At 38.0% G+C, this 19,769-nt stretch overlaps 1 protein-coding gene across 2 annotated transcripts in view; it reads right to left on the bottom strand.

Annotated features, from left to right (window-relative positions):
• Positions 1–7,926: 7,926 nt before the first annotated feature.
• The window catches only part of LOC102028004 (olfactory receptor 5B2-like), a 31,364-nt gene continuing 19,521 nt past the window's right edge, over positions 7,927–19,769 (bottom strand). For both annotated transcript variants that reach the window (XM_013506390.1, XM_013506391.1), the window contains exon 3: positions 7,927–8,966. In XM_013506390.1, the coding sequence (XP_013361844.1) occupies positions 8,008–8,966 (959 nt within the window). In that variant the 3' untranslated portion in view covers positions 7,927–8,007. The remainder of the gene's footprint in view (positions 8,967–19,769) is intronic.

Raw genomic sequence — 19,769 nt, 5'->3', positions numbered from 1 at the left:
CATAGGTATAACTTAGGCAGTCCCAAATTACTGATGGAGGCCCACAATGTACAGTCTGTATTAAATGTTGCCTCTCAGGAAGAAGCAAATGTTGCAAAAGGGAAGGATTCTATCAAAATTGCTACTCATACCCTCACAGAAGCCCTTATCTACCATTGGGACTATCTTTGCCATACTGTTCCTTTGAAAATGTCTACACAATATTGTTACTTCACAGAAAGTCATGTGGGGCAATGGCTCCAGGATCACTGAATTCACATCGTGCTCCATGACACTGTGGAATGGTCCTCTGAAGACTCAGAGTGTCACTTAGGTTCAATATTTTGGAGGCCATATGAAAACTCTCTGGAAGAAAATATATGCTAAGAATCAGCATTCAGTGTATCGTTCTGAAGTATGCTGGACTTTGGTCCAGAGGAGAATGAGCCTCGTTTTGCGAGGGAGGTGCGTTACCTTTTCTTCTGGCAATGAAGTTAATTCTTCCAAAGAGGGAAGAAGATGCCAGTGTGAGGAGAAGCAGACAGGCTGCTTCTGCAGACAGAAGAATGACTTCTGCGGGAAGACTCCTCAGAATCCAGTGGCTCTGTTTTCCCAGCTTCACTAGAGTTTCCCACATTCAGGTTTTTGAAATCCTGCACCTGCACAGTAAACACTCTGCTCACCTAGGAGATGAATTCACATTTAAAGTCAACTGCTCACAGGTTTGGCTGGGTTTCAGTAGCCTCGGCACTTCAGCTAAAAGCAATAGGGGGTATTTTCAAAACAGATGTTGAAGCCTTCAGGATATTTATTTATATTTATGCCTATACTTTGACCAGTTAAATTAGGAGAAATCAGCCAAACTCATTATGTTCATTAGTCTGAAAACTGTTCTAGAAGAGTATACACAGGGTATGTTGGCCCATTTGGGCTACTCTAACAGCATATCTGAGATTGGGTATGTTGATTGGGTAATTTAAACAAGATGGAAATTTACTTCTTATAATTCTATAGTCAGGGAACTGTAAGATCAAAGACATAGAAGATTCACTATCTGATGAGGGGATATTTTTCTTTATATATTTCATATGATGGAGAGGGAAGAGAGGAATTATGTTGTACTCCCACATGGCAGAAACAAAGGCTGCTGTCTGCTCATTTGGTGAAAGGCAGAAAGATAGACAGGTTTCACCAGTTCCCTCAAGCACTCCTATAAGTACACTTGCCCCAGTGTTGGAAGTAGAGCGTAGTCACCTTCTGAGGTGTAATCATCTCCTAATGGCCCTCACCTCTTAGAACCACATTTATTCAAAGATGTTAAAGCCTTACTTTCAGGAATGGACAGAATAAAACAAGAAACAGCAGAGATAAATGCAATCTATGCTAAACGGATCCAAAAACACATTTATAGAATAGTCTATCCAACAACTGAATGACTCACATTCTTTTCATCAGCAAATGGAGCCCTCTTCAAGATAGATCACACAATACAGTATGAGCCAAGTCTCAGAATGTTTCCAAAACTGGAATCATATTGTGTGTCTTTTTTGAATAAAATAAAATGAAACTAGAAATCAATAACAAGCAAAACTTTGGATCCTATACAATACAGGAAAGTTTGTGACCTAGTTTTAAATAACCAATGGAGCAAGAAGCTGATAAAAAAATTTTAGAATGTATTGAAACAAATGAAAATGGAGACATTACGTACTAAACCTTATGGGGCACACACACACACACACACACACACACACACACACACACACACAAATCACAAGGGAAGCTTTCCACTGAATCTCAGGAAACTAGAAAAGGAACATCAAGTCATACAATAAAGTAGCAGATGGAGAGAAATAATAACCAAGACAGCAGAAATAAATGGAATAGAGACTAGGGAAATAGGACCCCAAAGCAACAAAGCAAAGAGCTTCAAAAAGAGAAAACAGACAAATAATCACTTAGAATAATTAATAAAAAGAAAGGGAAGATGCAAATAATAAAATTAGAGATTAAAAAGAAGACATGCAGTTGACACTACAGAAATACAACTCATTACAGATTGTCAGGAAAAACTATGTAAAAACAGACTTGTTAACTTAGAAAAGTGGACATGTTCCTCGACATGCAACCAACCAGGAGCAAATCATGAAGATATGGAAAACCTGAGCAGTCCCCAATAGAAAGCCCCTACCCGAGCAGATGGTTTCCTGCTGTTTCAGCAAGCAATTTAAGATGAAATATTACAAATATTGCTTAAGTTACTTTGAAAAATAGATAAAGGAATTCTTCCAAGTATAATTTATCAAGCCAGCATTACTCTTATATGAAAGCCAGAAACAACAAAACAAGTCAGTGTCCTTGACAAACACAAATGGAAATGCCTCCACGAAATACTAGAAACTCAAACACAGCAGTATATTAGCAAGATTATTCACCATTAGCAAGTAGGATTCATCCCAGGTACCCAAAGAAGTTCCAATACAGGCAAATAAATAACAGCAATATAGCATATCCAGGGAGCAAAGGACAAAATCAATGTAATCATTTCAATAGATGCGGAAAAGGCACTCAATAAAGTTTAACATCTCATCACAATAAGAAGAGTTGAACAAAGTAGGCATCAAAGGAATGCACTCCACAGGTCATGTATAATAAGCCAACAGCTAACATTACACTGAATAGGGGAAATCTGAAATTTTTTCTATAAAATATAGAACAAGACAAGGATGCCCCCGCTCCTCAGCTTTATTCATCATAATGCCAGAAGTCATAGGTAGGATGAGCAAGCACAGGAAAAAATTAAAGGGCATCCTTATTAAAGATTAAGAAGTCAAATTTTCACTGTTTGCAGAAGATATACTACACCTAACCCCCACAAGAAACCAATTGTAACTAATCATTGAATTTAGCAAAAGTGAAGGATAAAAAACCAACACACAAAATACACTAACATTGCTATGCCAACAGCAAATTATCTGACATAAATATCAAGAAAGAAAGTCCATTTATGATAGCTACAGAAATACCAGGAACACAATTTACTTAAAAAAAAGTAAGATGTATACAATGAAAATTATGAAATATTGGTGAAAAATTGAAGTGGACACAAGCAAATGGAATTATATCCTATATTTATCAACTAGAATTAATCTTGTGAAAAATGTTTGTACTACTGCTCAAAGAAATCTACAGATTCACAGTAATCTCTATCATATGCCAATGATAATTTTAAAGAACTGAAAATCCTAAATTTCTTATGAAACCAAAAAAAGCCCCACAAAGAACTAAAGACTTCTTGAACAAAAAGAACATGGTAGGAGGTATTAAACTATGTTCCTGTAAGTTACATACAAAGCTGTAGTAATCAAAGGATCATAATATAAGCAGAAATGCAGGTACAGAAATAAACTCAGGGGAAAAATAGTGAGGCTCACAGTAAATCCATGCATCTATTTGAAGACATTTCTGCAGGCAAAGACTTTATGAACTAACTGCTGATCATGCAGGAAATATAGCAAAGAATCAACAACTGGTGTCTCATCTTATTATAAAACTTTTGTACAGCAAAAGATACCACCAATAAAGGAACAACACACAGTACAGAGGGGCTGAGGATTTAGCTCAGCGGCAAAGCGCCTGCCTGGCAAGTGCAAGGTCGAGAGTTTGGTTCCTGGTACTGGAGAAAAACCAAAACCAAAACAAAACAAAAAAACACAGTGCAGAAAAAAAGTTTGCCAGTTATTCCTCAGACAAGGGACTAATATCTATAATTTATAGAGAATTGAAGAAAATCATACCTCACAACTTTAAAGACCCAACCCAAAAATGGGCATCTGAAATGAATACACACCTCTCAGATGAAGAAATACAAAGAATCAACATTGTGAAAATAGCCATACTCCCAAAATTGTCATACAGATTAAATGCAATCCCAAATAAAATGCCATTAGTGTACTTCACAGATCTAGAGAAAACATTCCTAAAATTCATCTGTAATCATAAGAGGCCTAGAATAGCAAAAGCAATCCTGAGAAACAAAGGAAAGGCAGGAAGAATCACAATTCCTGACTTGGAACTATGTTACAAATCTACTGTGATAAAATCAGCATGGTATTGGCAAAAACAGACCTGAAGATGAATGGAACAGACTAGAAGATGCAGACACAATCACAGGGACACTCAGTGACCTTATCTTTGACAAAGTGGCCAAACATGTTCACTTGAAAATGGTGCTGGAAAAACTGGCTTTCCACATGCCAAAGACTAAAACTAGACCCAAGTCTACTACCATGTACTAAACTAAAGTCAAAATGGATCAAAGAACTAAATATTAAAATGGAAGCACTTAATCTATTGGAAGAGAAAGTACGTAAAACTCTTGAAGACATAGGGGTAGGTAGAGAGTTCGTGAACAAAAACCAAACTGCATGGGAAATACTTCAAAGAATCAACAACTGGGCTCTCATCTAATTGAAAAGTTTTTATACATCTAAATATACCGCCAATAGAGTAAAAAGAAAACCCACAAACTGGGAAAACATTTTAGCCAACTATCCTTGAGACAAAGAACTTCTTTCTAGAACATATAAAGAATTAAAAGAAATCAACCCCCAAACTTCAAACACCGAAGCCAAAAATGGGCATCTGAGATGAATACACACTTCTCAGATGAAGAAATACTAATGGTGAATAAATACATGAAAAAATGTTCAACATCATTAGTCATTCAAGAAATGCAAATTAAAACAACACTGAGATTCCATCTCACCCCAAAAAGAATGGCTACCATCAAGAAATCAACCAATAACAAATGCTGGAGAGGCTGTGGGGAGAAAGGAACTCTATTCCACTGCTGGTGGGAGTGTAGATTGGTGAAACCACTGTGGAAACCAGTTTGGAGATTCCTCACAAAACTAGGATTAGAGGTCCCACTTAACCCAGCTATTCCCCTTCTGGGTATTTTTGCAGAAGAATTAAATACATCATACTACAGTGATATGTGTGCACCCATGTTTATAGCATCACAACTTGTTACAGCTAAATCTTGGAAACAACCCAGATGCCCATCCACTAAGGAAGAGATAAAAAAGATGTGGTATTTTTATACAATGGCATATTGCTCAGCTATAAAAAAAAGATGAACTCGAGGCTTTTGTAGGTAAAAGCATGCAACTAAAGACCATACACATAAGTGAAGTAAATCGGGCCCACATGTGTAAACAGCATATTGTGTCCCTGGTGTAGGAACCTGAAAGACTAGGTAAAACTTAAACATACAATAGATGATAGGAAAAGGAAAGAGATTGCTCAAGGAAGGAACAAATGGGATGAGGGAAAAAAGAAAAAAGAAAGAAGGAAGGAGATTATACATACATGGGGTAACTGTACTGTTGATCTCTGATGGTATACTGAAAGGAACAGTTAATGCTTAAAGTTTGTATATTTTGACCAATTTTGCATGCTTTTATCTGGTAATCTGAGCAACTGATTTATTTTTTTTTATTTTAGAAATAAAAGGAGGAAAATACTAACAGACCGACAACATTTTACAAAATAGCATAGGATCAGTACAGACGTTACAGAGTTACAAACAGAGTGGTAGGGAATTAACAATGCTTATTGTATTACATATTGATATCTTCAATGTAGTTTCTCATGAAAACACATATAGACATACAAAGCTAATCAACCAATGCCTCACTGACAGTTTCTTTCAGCAAGGAAATACAGGACAGTAGGACACCCGTGTTAACTGTCCTGCATATACATATATACAAACTTTCTCCTTCTTTCCCTTCTCTTTTCCCATATCCCAGTTATCCTTTACCTATGAGTGCTTTCCTATCAATTCTCAATGTCTATCATATCTCCTAGATTAAATTAACTCTTTCAGGCTTTACACTAGAGAAACAATGCGGTGCTTTGAGCAACTGATTTAAAGACAACAATATGCAATGGAACAACCATTGGTGAATTCCTACCATCTTGTCTAGATAAACTCTGTATTATCTCTAATGTTTAATCTAATAATTATTTTTCTATTCTCTTTAATGGTTTGAACAATCTTCCAGTCTTACATCTGGTAATCTGAGCAACGTAGTTGAAGGTAATAATAGGTAATACAACAACCACTGTTAATTCCTATCATTTTGTTTTAAAACTCTGTATCACTTTTAATATTCATGCTTTGTTTTGTTTATGTCTGTGATGTTGATATGTTGCTGTTGTTCTTTTGGTTTTTCTTTTTAACTACTCTCTTTAAAAAACAAAAACAAAACAAAACAAGAAAAAAACCACATCTGCTCAGGTACAAATGATCAACATTGTGAACTAACCTAACTAAACCAAGAAGAATCACTGCACTCACTGAGTCTACATGTTAATTGGGGATATTAAATAAGAAAAAAGAGAAGCTGGTAAATATTATGAAACTAACTTTGGAAGTGGTGATAGTGTGCATGGTGCATAGGGAGCAACAAGCCACGTAGGTCGTCAGTGTGGACTGATGACTCGGTGGAAGTAAAGTCAAGAAACAAGTGTAGTGAGAAAGCTCTCCTTGGGCAACAGCAAGTGTGAAGGCCCTGAGGCATGAGCCTGGTCATTGTGAAGAAATGGCAGGTAATCACTGTGACATTAGAGGGAAGAATGGGGAGTGACTAGAGAGATTGTCACTCAGCTCTACTAACAATGAATGGTCAGAGCAAACAATTTTGAAGCATTCGTGGAAAGAAAGGTGCAGCACATTACTGGCTTCTCATCTTGACTTGTAAACAGAAAGTGTGTAGTAATATGTTAGTGCACTGAAAAACTTTTACTTTTCCTGCATTTTTGTAGTTTGTTTTATCCCTTTGAACATGAAAGTAAGAGTGTTATTTGTGCAGAGTGACTTAGCCAAGCATAAATATTAACTCATGGCTCTCCCAGGGCAGGGTACAAAGGAAAGCACATACTTTCATTTACTAATATCGTGCTTTTCTCTTAGGATAGCAGTAAAAAGGAAGAACAAAATCTTAATCAAAATACATAAATTCTAACATTGAAGTTGAATGATTATTAAGTGCTAGTGCATTAGTAGGTGTGCCCCAGTGAAGCAGCCCCAAAAGGAGACCTGGGCATGTAAGAGATGACTGGTGTGGGTGTCAGCTCAGGTTGTGTGAAGGCTACACAGCCCTTGATGTGCTCCCCTCAAGCTGAGGACCGAGGACATCTGTGTTAATTCAGTCTGAGTCAAAGGCTGAGACGGGTTGGAAGGTATAACTTGTGGTGTGAGTCTTGAAAACCTAAGGAGTGAGATCGAGCCTCAGATCACCAGCCCTGATGTCCCAAACTGAGAGAATGAGGATGTCCTGGCCAGAGAACAGTGGGGGTGGAGCTAGAAAGCGGGAGACAGACAGAGAAAGCACCATGTCCCCATCTGCTGCTGTATTCCCACGAGCCCTCCGAGGGTTAGGGGATGCTGTCCAGAATGAAGGGGGCAGATCTACCCAATAGAGCCCACTGCTTCCACTACTACATTCTTCGGGAGTCCCTCTCCCAGACACACAAAGGTAAATGCTTTCCCATTTGTGTGGGTATCATTTCATTCACCAAAATTAACAAACAACTGGCGAACACAAACAGCCCACATTGCATTTAATTCTAACCATGTCACAGTATCCCCGTGTAAGTAACAAAATGAGAAATTTGAATGCATTTCTCATGTTAGTGGTCTCCCTGGAGCACCCCTTGTACACATTTGCAAGGGAGATAGGAAAATTGCATGCAAAATAAGTGAAAACATCAAAATCCCCAATGTGGGTTTTTAAAAGTAGATCTTAAGGTATCACAGACCTTCTCATGTAGGTATTTTTCTTTTTTGGACGTAACATTTCTTTTATCTGAGACAAAAGACATGCAGAAATAAATGCACATTATTTCACAAATTTAACCTCATTGTGGATCTTAACTGTGACTTGACACACAGTGCAGGTCTGAGGAATAAATCTAGGACTCATGAACTGCTCAGACCCAAAACCAAAACCTTAAAAATTATTTTTTCCACCAGATGAATCTACTCTTGACCTTTAAGAATGCATTGTTGACCTCCTTGTTCTTCAGGCTGTAGACCAGTGGGTTCAGCATGGGGATGACCATGGTGTAGAACACAGAGGCAACTTTGTCCGTATCCATGGAGTGACTGGAGCTGGGCTGCAGGTACATGAAGATGACGGTCCCGTAGAAGATGGAGACTGCGGTGAGGTGGGAGGCACAGGTGGACAGGGCCTTCCAATGTCCTGCCCCTGAGCGCATCCTTAGAACTGTGGTAAAAATGGAAATGTAGGATATCCAGACAACTAAGAGGGCAAAAAAGATGTTGAAGCTCACAACGTAAACAAGAACCAGCTCATTATGATGTCTGTCAGAACAAGAAAGAACCATGACTGCTGGAATATCACAGAAAAAATGATGGATCACATTGGATTTACAGAAGGAGAGACTGAATGTGTCCCCAGTGTAGGTGGAGGCGCTCAGGAAGGCGATGGCATAACAACTTATAATCAGCCATGTACATATATTTGTTGTCATTCCGGAAGCATAATGCAGGGGCTTACACACTGCTATGTAGCGATCATAGGCCATCGAGGCCAGGAGATAATTTTCCACACTGGCAAAAAGTGCAAAAGAGAACATCTGAGCAACACAAGCACTGTAAGAAATGACCTGGTCTCCTGTCAGCAGCCCAGCCATGACCGTGGGAGTGACAGCAGAAGAGTATCCAAAGTCCACCAGAGACAGGTTACCGAGGAAGAAGTACATGGGGGTGTGCAGATGAGCGTCCAGGAGGATCAGCAGGATCATCCCCAGGTTCCCAAGCACAGTGATGGTGTAGATGAGGAGAAAGGTTATGAAGAGGGGAAGCTGCAAGCGTGGGTCATCGGTCAGTCCCAGCAGGAGGAACTCTGTCACTTCTGTCCTGTTCTCCATCACTGTTACCTGGGAATCACTAGCTGTTTTGTAGCAATGAGATAAAAGACCCAGAATGATTAGAAATCAATTTGAGATGGGAAATTAAAGAACACATTCTTTCAGCGTAACAATAACTTGTTCTTCTAGATTCTCCATAAAAACCATTACCTTCAAACCAAAGATGAGTGCATTTGTGTACCATGTGCAGGGTTACAGGATGTCAAATCTGAGGGATCCTAATGTATTCTGCACACAATTTACAACTTTTCTATTCTGGGTAACTAAGTTGTAGACGATGAAATAACTAGATGAGGTCCGCCATGTGGATGACTCCATCTGGTTCTCACTCCTCCTGAGCTCTGTAGAAGCCAAACGCTCGCCTGATGCTCACTGCAGGACCTGCTGGAGACACTCGAGATGTGTGCCCTGTGTCTCCGCTCAGCCACACTGTGAGCTCGATTCATTGCTGCATTTACACCTCTGCACAAGAATTGAAGTAATTTACTCCCAGTCATGCAAGTATTAACTGATCATCTTTCCTCTGATCCCCTACCAACATTTAAATCATACGGAGCACTTCCTGAATCTAAGGGTCTAGAGTGGATCTAAAGCATACTTAACTGAGCTGAGTTTATAATTCTTCCTCACTTCCTTTGCTTCAAAATCACTGTTTTGGGTTTCACAGTGGAGAAGCAGGTGATTTATTCGGTGATAATTTCACTTTGTTCACTGTATATATTTGTTTTCACTGGAGGTAAAAGCAAAGAAGCAAAGATCCATAAGAGAGAACAACCGTTCTTTCAAGGATAAAGAAGTCCCTTTATGAAGTAATAGGATCTGAATTGCTTTAAAAGTGTTTCCCTTGGATCTAATGCTTATTTTTTTCTGCATTTAAAAAATTTTATTAGTGTGTGTTAGAAAACATTTATCATAGGGAATTTGTACCTGCACATGATATATCTTGCTTCTTTTTTCTATTTCCTTCTACTCCCTTAATCCCTCCCACCTTCATTTACAAAAGCTTTGTCTCCATTTTTTCCTTCTACTCCTTTTTTCTTCTTTTTTCCTTCCTCCCTCATCCCCTCTCTCCTGTCTTATTCCCCCTCTCATTTGAATATTTTCTTCCCATTTCCCATGAAAACAAGGACCAAAATGTATACTAGATCTAATGCTTATTACCACCAGCAAAACTACATGTCAATGATATGGATCTATATAAACCTTTGATTATGTCAGTGATGCCAAACCTTTCAGAGCTTTCAGTGATAACACACAACCCACTGCTGCATGCATGCCATAGGTTCACCACCACTGAATTAGGTTAATGATTAGCTTAGGTTTTGAATCCTCATTGCGTGTCTCTCTGCCTATTTGCTGAGGTGGAATAACTGGGGTGGTGCGTGCAAGTAGGAAAAAATGAGTGAGAAATGCGGAAAATTAGTGCCTCTTGAAATGCGCTGAATGTAGCCAATGATTCAAGGCTCAAAATTTTGGTACAATTCCAAAAAGCTCAATTATTTTATTCATTCATTTCACAAATGTTTATTGAGGAACTGCCATGAAAAACACATCTATTCCTGTCTCAGAAGACATGTAGAAGCAATTCTGAGTGAAAGCATAGCATCAGAAATAGCACACACAGAGCGTGGGTTCTTGGAAGATATAGACTTAAAACCTGAAATTTATCACCCAGGGATCTCAGGTCCTTGGCCAGCTCCAGCGAACATTATATTTCCATCTGAAAATACGGTAATGAGATTGGAGTTGAGGTAATACTGTGAGAGTTAAATAAGATAATGTCTAAGTGCAGTAAAATACTGGCTGCTGAGTGCTAGCAGTCATGTTATTAGTAGGTTGGAGCACTGGTCTTTATGTTGGTTGGATCAAAGTGGGTGCTGACACGCAGGTCTTCAGCTGCAAGTGATTTTGAAGTCTTTAAGCTTCTCTTTCGCTTTGCTTTCTCTCCCACTCTAGTACCATGGAGATTTACTGTGCTCAGCAGTGCCTTTCCATCTCACTTTCTCCAAGGGTACCATCGCTGTTTTTGCAATTGCAACGTGGGACATTGGTTTTTGAAAATTTCTTCACTGAAATTCATATTTTAGTTTGGGAAAAAATAGTCTATTGTTCCTAAAGTTCATTCTTTCTCTTTTTGCTTCATCCCACAGCCAGATTACAAAGATCAAGTTCCTAGTTTATGGGTTGTCTTTAGCTCCTAGATCTTTTGAATGGCAAGTTCTGGGTCTTAAAATTTCATATTTGGATCTCTTCTTATGTTATAACTGTATTTAAAAATTTTTTTTTAGAACTGAAGCTTTGGGACGAATATTCATTCAACAATAACTACTATCCACGGGTCTTTCTCTTAAATTTCTGACAGGTTCAGTTTCTAATGTGCCCTGTGAAGGTATTATCTTTAGGACAGATGATCACTTTTAGCATATGCTATGTTTTATAATAAAGCTTAATGGATTTACATATAAATATTGCATGTAGATGCGTGTTTGTATGTGTGTAAGGCAATTCATATTTTTATCACTTTATCCACAAAGACACAGTATTTGAAAGATGGCGCATGGGGCTGGGGGTTTAGCTCAGCGGCAAAAGCGCCTGCCTGGCAAGCGCAGGTCGTGAGTTCGGTTCCCGGTACCGGAAAAAAAAAAAAAAAAAAAAAAAAAAAAAAGAAAGATGGCGCGATGATCAAACAGTATACACCTCATGTGGGAAATACTCTGGATGGGAGAGTTAAAGCCACATTCCAAGAATTAACATGGGCTGGTGGTGGAAATGTTGAATGCATGTCAGAGCCTCTAACTTCATCTTGAAGTCCTGTGTAGTATAAAGAAACATGATGGCACTATTCAGGGTTTTTGTGGGTGTTTTTGCAACCTCCACCTAGTTGTAAACAGTGAATGAAATACAAGTCATTAGTCAAAACGTCACCTATCTTATTGGTTGCTCATCATCCATGATAGAAATTCTAACATTTAGCTGCCAGATTCCCCTCAGTTTTCAAAAGCTTTGTGAAAACAGCACTTTCTGTTCTCACATTACTCATAATAGGTGTAGGTAGTCAACTTCCTGTACATAAATTACACTTCTCACTATAATGGGTACGGGATGTGGAAGCCTACCCTCTTTCTAGAAGGGAAGGAGTCTACAGTAGTGATTTGGAAGTCGTAAGCTCAGCCACGGCATACTCATGAATTCTAGTGGAGGAGTTTGCCCACACATAGTAATCAGAATGTTCCAACTCCTCTCTGGCAGGAAGAAGTGGAGGGAAGAATATTAGCCCAGACCAAGTTCCCACCGCCATGAGTTCTTCCCAGGCCCCTACACGAATCACTTACCTCCTTCTAGCATGGAAATGGAAGATTATTTTTCTAACACACTTCACAGATCCTGTCCAATACAAAATAATAGGTCTGTCAGACAAGGTGTAAAGAGGCTGTCATTTAAAAATCCATGTGTTTTTATCTGTCCATGTTCACACACTCCTAGCAAATCCTCAGGTCCCAACAGCTGTTTGCATTAACAATGCAGACAGTGTGTTCCTCCTAAGCATTGCGCTGAGTCGTTGGGCCTATGCCAGCTTATAGTACATGGAAACCTGGAGAGAATTGCTCAGACTTGAAGATCTCTGGAGGGTTCCCTGTGTGACTGTCTGCTGCTCCTCAGTCTGCTTTCTCGGGGAAGAAGCAATTAAACTACCTGCAGACATTAAGATGGCTATAATGTTCCAAAAATTAAGTTTATTTTAGTAACAAATGGAAACATAAATTACTCTATGTTATTTACCTTGATATAATAAATATATATCATGTACCCCAGTTTCTTTCATCCATTCTTCAGTTGATGAACTCTGAGAGTTATTAGTGGTCGAGAATAGTGCTACAAAGAGCAAGGGAGTATAGGTGTCCTTTGGACATACTTTTGATTTCATTTCCTTTGAGTTTATATTTCGCAGGGTGATTGTTAGATCACATGGTAGTTCTATTTTTAATTGTTTGAGGAACCTCTGTAGAGCTTTTCAGGATGGCTGTACTAAAATTCCCATCAACAGTATGCAAGCACCCCCTTCCCTCCACACCCCTGCCAGCCCTGGTTACCTTTATGCGTTTTGATAAAGGGATTCTTGCGGTTGTGAGGAGATATCTAATTATGGTTTGGAATTACATTCTTTTTTAAATGAACAAAAGGTAACTGATTTATTTACTGGGAAAAGTTATGCATTGCATGATAGTCCATTGGTAGCCTAAACCAAGATACAAGAATTGAAATATTGGCTTCTGGTTATTTTCTCTGCACCAAAGTGTTTTCCCAACTGTGGAGTATACAGTTCCTCCACAAGACATTCTCTGAGCATTGTCTACAACAAAGACATAAAAGGGACAAGCAATAACAAAGTCATAAGAACTTTTTTGATTGATGAAGATAAGCTTTTTGTTCATATGACCTGTGGGTATTTTTAGGTCTCCTTTTGAGAAATATCTACCTGGGTCCTCATCCCACACAACCTCTTTGCAGGCCTTCACTCTGAGCTAGTTCCTTCTAGTATTTGTATATTTTGAGACAGGGTCTTGCCAAGTTGCTGAGCTGCCCAGGGTGGGCTTAAGCTTGCCATTTTCTTGCCTTGATCTTCCTGTGTGCTGGGATTACAGTATGTAGCCACTTGTCTTGCTCTATTGCTCCTTTAAAAGTCAAGTTATTTGATATTTTACTTTTTTATTGCAGTTTTGGAGTTACTCATGTATTCTGGGTATCAACTCCAGTACAGAAATATACTTTTCAAATAAATTCTTCCGTTTCATAGGTTTTCTCCTCCATCTGTTTTTCACTTCCTTTGCTGTTGCAGAAAGTTTTAAATCAATGTAATCCCATTTGTCAGTTTTTGCTTTTGTTTCTTGTGTTTTGAGTTTTCTTCAAGAAATTTTGTGCCCATTCAAATGTCCTGAGAATTTTCCTTACATTTTCTTGCAGCAGTTCTAGTTTCCGCTCTTACATATTAAGTCTTTAATTTATTTTAAGTTGATTTTTGTAACTGTTGTAACTTGCTCCTGAGAGCATTTTTGGCAGCACAGTTTCCAGTATGTGTTTTTAGATCTTTTGTCCCAATTCTGTTGGCAGAAGATGTGTGGATGAAATCTTTTTTTACTGGCACATTTTAGATACACTTAATAAAAGCAATCATCACAGGGAATTTGTTCCTGTACATGGCATATCTTGCTTCTTCTTTTTTTCCCTATTGCCCTCCTCTCCTTAACCCCTTTCCCCCTTTTATTTACAAAAGTTTTATTTCCATCTTCCCTTTTATTCTTGTCTCTCCTTTCCTTTCCCCCTCTCCCCCTCCCTAATTCTCCTTTCCATGTAAAATTTTACCATTTACCAATATTTAGTACACATTCTGGTCCTTATTTATGCTTTCAGTTTCTCACAACAGCAAAACAATGTGGTATTTAAACATGTGTGTCTGATTTATTTCACTTAAGAGATTGGCCTCAGGTGCATCCATTTAGCTAGAAATGTCTCGGGTTTATCCTTCTTTATGACCGAGTAGAACTCCATTGCATAAGAGAACCCCCACAACTTCACCCATTCATCAGCTGATGGGCATTTGGGCTCTTTCCAAGATTTAGCCATTAGAAACCGTGCCACTATAAAATTAGAAACTATGCCACTATAAAAATGGATGTGCATATATAACTGTAGTATATATGCACACCCATTTAATTCTTCCAGGAAGATACAAAGAATAGCTGGGTCAAATGGAACCTCTAGGTTTAGAATTTTAAGGAATCTTCACACTGATTTTCACAGTGGTTGCACCAGTCTACACTCCCAGCAATAGTGGAGAAGGTTCATTTTTCCCCAAAGCACCTCCATCATTTGTCATTGGTTGATATTTTGATGATAGCCATTCTTTCTGGAGTGCGAAAAAATTTCAGATTGTTTTAATTTGCATTTCTTAAATGACCAATGATGCTGAACATTTTTTCATATATTTATTTGCCATGTGTATTTCTTCATATGAGAAATGTGTATTCATTTTAGACGCCCACTTTTGGGAACACTCTGTAAAGGTCCACTAAGTCCATTTGTTCACAAGTTTGGTTTATTCTGTTATTTCCTTGCTGAATTTTTGTCTAGTTGACCTATCTCTGTGACAGTGGCATATTGAAGTCCCCTGTTAAGACTGTGTTTCTGCTTGTTTCATTTTTCATGTCCGTTAAAATTTGTCTTATATACTTGGGTGCTCCTGTATTTGGTGCATAGATGTTTAAGATTGTTATCACTTCCTCTTGAAGTTTTCCCCTCACAAGTATGTAGTGACCTTCTCTATCTCTTTTGATTGGTCTCTGTTTGAAGTTCCCATTGTCTTCAAACAGAACAGCTATGCTCACTTTTTTCCGGGTTCCTGTCATGTGGGGTATTGTTTTCCATCGTGCAATTTTCAGTCTATGAATTTCCTTTCTTGACTTAAGTGTTTCTTGTGTACAGCATATAGTTGGATTCTGTTTCTTGATCCACTCTATCAGTCAGCTTCTTTTGATTGGTGAATTGAAACCATTTGCATTGATGGTTATAACTGATATGTACTGGCTTATCTTTGTCATGATATTTTCCTGCTGTTGGTTCCTCCCTTTTCCCTCTGTTTAATTGCTTGCTCTGCTTGGGGTTCCTTTCCGGTGTTGTTCTTGAAGTTGTGTTCTCTTTTATCTCTTTGTAGAATATCTTTTAGTACTCTTTGTAGGATTGATTTGGCACTAATGAATTTTTTAGTTGTTCTTTCCCATGGAAATATTTTATTTCTCCATTAAATTTGAAGGATAGTTTTGCAGGGTACATCAATCTGGGTTGGAAATTGTTTTCTTTCAGTACCTGAAATACTTCACTCCAAGCTCTTCTTTACTTGATATTGTGTGTTGAGAAATCTGCCGTGATTCTGATGGGCTTCCCTTTATAGGTGATCTGTTTCTTTTCTCTAACAGCTTGTAATATTCTGATCTTTTGTTGAGTTTCTGGGTTCTTGATCACTATGTGTCTGGGTGTAGATTTATATTGGCTATGACTAACTGGAGTTTTTTTTTTTTTTTCTTTTTTATTTTAAAGAAAATAGTACAAAAAAAGAACAATAGCAAAATACAAACAACACAAAGCAAGGACATTAAAAATGATACACGGTTTCAAACCAAATGACAGAGATTAACAGCGGTTGTTATACTACACATTGTTATCTTCAACAAAGTTACTCAGATTACCAGATGTAAGGATAGAATATTGATCAAATCATTAAAGGGAATAAGAATATAATAATTTAAAAGAACATTAGAGACAATACATAATGTCATTAGGCAGGACTGTAGGAATTCACCAATGGATATTACACTGCAAATTTTTGTTGTAATATAAATTGCTCAGATTACTGGGTACAAACATGTAAAATTGGTCAAAATATTAAAAAAAATACAACTTTTAAACATTAACTGTTCCCCTTAACAAACCATCAGACACCAACAGTACAGTTATGCCACTGATTCACAATATATAAAATGCAACTGGAGCTCTGTATGCTTCACTTCTCTGTATGTCTGATTCTGGTTCCATGCCTGGGAAATTTTCTGGTATTATTTCTGCAAATAGTCTTTTTATGTCATTTGTGTTGACTCCTGCTCTTTCATTAATACCTTAATCTTACATTGTTTTCCTTCACTTCATCTTGCAGTTGTTGAATTGTTATTTCCTGGTTCCCAGTTATTTTAAAGAGATCCTTCCTTTCACATTCCTTATTGGCAATTCTGTCTTCAAGGACTGAAAGTCTATCTTCAGTTTCGTTCAGGCAGTTTTGTCAGTTTTTGATGGAATTTTTGATTTCCTGGGTATCTGTTTGAATCTGTTTCATACATTCTGGTTCTTTTCTATATTGTTCACTGAAGGTTTCCATGAATTTTCTATGTTCCTCTGTTATCAATGTCTTCTCTGGATGTGCTGAGCAATTGTTTCATTATTGTTGCCATTTCTTTTTTTACTTGAGACATTTCTGATCTGATGTCTTCTATAGCCTGTTGGAGTTATTTCTTTACTTTAGTTACTATCATTTCAGAAGTTTCAGGAGTATGACTTCCAGGCTCTTCTGTGTTAATGTCTTCTGGACTTGTTCTGGGTGGGGTAAAGGTAGGAGATTGCATTTTGCTCCTTCATTTTCTCATTTTTGAGAATCCAGAGGTTCCCTGGAGCTCAGCCTCACTCCCACAAGGGTATGTGGGAGTGGCAGAGCAAGAATCTGAAGATCCCCAATGCTCAGCACGGCTCTTGTGCTGGTGAGTGGTGACAAGGTGGGGTTCCAGATGCTCCCGAAACTTTCTTGCACTTAGTTGTCTCCCGGGTTGATCAGGGAGGAGCAGGGGAGGCTCACTGCAGTTCCTGAAACTGTCCGGGGAAAAGTCTGTCTTCCACAAGGGTGGGGAGTGATGCAGGTCATGGTCACCAAAGCTTCAGACATTGCCCAGGACCGAGCCTGCTTCCCATGCCTGCAGGGGAGGGGTGAGGGCACAGTCCCTGAGGCCGCTGACTCTGTCTGGGTTTCAATTCAGCTCCCACAGTGGTGCAGTGGTGCTGGGAGTGACCAATGAGGCTCCAGAAGGTGTCCGGGGCTCCATCTGCCTCACACACTGGTCAGAGAGGTGCAGGGGCAACTCACCAGCGTTCCTGAAGATGTCTGGGGTTTAGCCTGGCTCCCACAGGGACTCTATGGATGCAGGGAGTGGCCACCAAGGGCCCAGAAGGTGTCCGAGTCTCTGCCTGCCTCACATGGTGGTCGGGGAGGCACACGGGCAGCTCACCAATATTCCTCAGATGTATTTTATATGTTAATCTCTCAATAAAAATTTGTTAAATGAGCTAATAAAATAATTGAACTTCATGCAATTGTACCAAAATTTGGAGCCCCTGAATCATTGGCTACGATAATGATTCACACAGAGTAAAAAAACCTCTAAGTCAAGATTCAGTGAATTTCAAGAGGCACCACTACTTTTCTGCTTTGCTTCAGTTCGTAAGTTTTTTGTCATTTTGATATAAATCACATTCAGAAAAAACAGTGAATATATTTACATCAAAAGAGAAATGATATAGTTGTTTGAGGAAAGTGAACAAAAAAACAAAATATACAATGCATACTATAGGACCATAGTGCAATGAAATTGGAAATTAATGACAAAAGAAATCACAAAAACTCTATAAACACATAGAAATTCAATAATACCCTCCTAAACAACCAGTGGATCACAGATGAAATCAAAGAAGAAATTAAACAATGTTTACAATCAAATGAAAATGTAGATAAAACTTACAGGAACCTGTGGGACACAATGAAAGCAGTCCTCAGTGGGAAATTTATACCAGTGGATTTCCACATCAGGAAAACAGAATGAACACAAATAAACAGCCCTATGTTTATTCTAGACTTCTAGAAAACTTGTAGAAAAATAAGAGCAAGCTAATCTCAAAGCCCAAAGAAGGTGGGAAATTATAAAGATCAGAGTAGAAACTAACACAATTGAAATTAAGAAAATAGTACAAAGAATTATTGAATCAAAGAGTTAGTTCTTTGAAAGAATAAATAAAATTGATAAACAGTTAGCCAACCTTATCTCAAAAAGGAAAGGAAAAACAAATCCATGCAATAAGGAATGAAAGGGGTGATATCACTACAGATCCTGTAGAAACTCAGAAGATCATCAATACATACTTTGAAAATCTTTACTCTGAACGAATGGAAAATGCAGAAGAAATGGACAGATTCCTAGATACATATGAATTACCAAAAGTGAATCAAAAAGTTATAAAAATCTTGAATAACCCAATATCAACCAAGAAAATTGAAAATGTAATAAAAAACTTACTAACAACAACAACAAAAAGTCCAGGTTCTGATGGATTCACAGCTGAATTCTACAAGAAATTTAGAGTAGATTTAATATCAATTCTTCTCAAAATCTTTAAAGAAATACAAAGGGAAACAATTCTACCAAACTCATTAATGGAGGAAAGTATTATCCTGATAACAAAATCAGAAAAAGAACTAACCAAAACAAGAACTATGGGCCAACCCTCCTAGTGAATATACATGCAAAAGTTCTCAATAATATACTAGCTAACAGAATGCAGCAATTCATTAAGAAGATAATACACCATGACCTAGTGGGACCATCCCAGGAATGCAGGGATGGTTCAATATATGAAAATCAATCAGTGTAATACAACCCATATCAATAGAGCCAAAGAAAAAAAATCACATGATCATTTCCATTGATGCAGAAAAAACTTTTGATAAAGTCCAACACTTTTTCATGATAAAAACCCTATAGAAAATTGGCATAGATGGACTTTACCTTAATCTGATAAAAGCCATCTATGACAAACCAAAGGTAACATCATACTAAATGGACAAAAACTGAAAGCTATCACTTTAAAATCAGGAATAAGACAAGGATGTCCACTGTCACCACTCATATTAAACATAGTTCTGGAGACACTAGCCATAGCAATTAGATGAGAGAGAAATAAAAGGAATAAAGATAGTAAATTAAGAAGTGAAATTATCTTTATTCACAGATAACATGACACTCTACGTAGAAGACCCAAAAAACACCACCAGAAGACTCCTAGAATTAATCAAAAAATTCAGTAGTATAGTTGGTACAAAGTCAATCCTCAAAAATCAATAGCATTCCTATATACAAACATCAAACATACTAAGAGAGAAATAAGGGAGACCATACCTGTCACAATAGCATCCAAAACACTGAAATACTTAGGAATTAATGGAACAAAAGAAGTAAAAG

The sequence above is a fragment of the Chinchilla lanigera genome, unplaced genomic scaffold (assembly GCF_000276665.1).
Source record: "Chinchilla lanigera isolate Chin_1 unplaced genomic scaffold, ChiLan1.0 scaffold00110, whole genome shotgun sequence".
Classification (NCBI taxonomy): Eukaryota; Metazoa; Chordata; class Mammalia; order Rodentia; family Chinchillidae; genus Chinchilla; species Chinchilla lanigera.
Note: the sequence above shows the minus strand (reverse complement) of the source record. Positions and strands in the feature narration are given on the sequence as shown.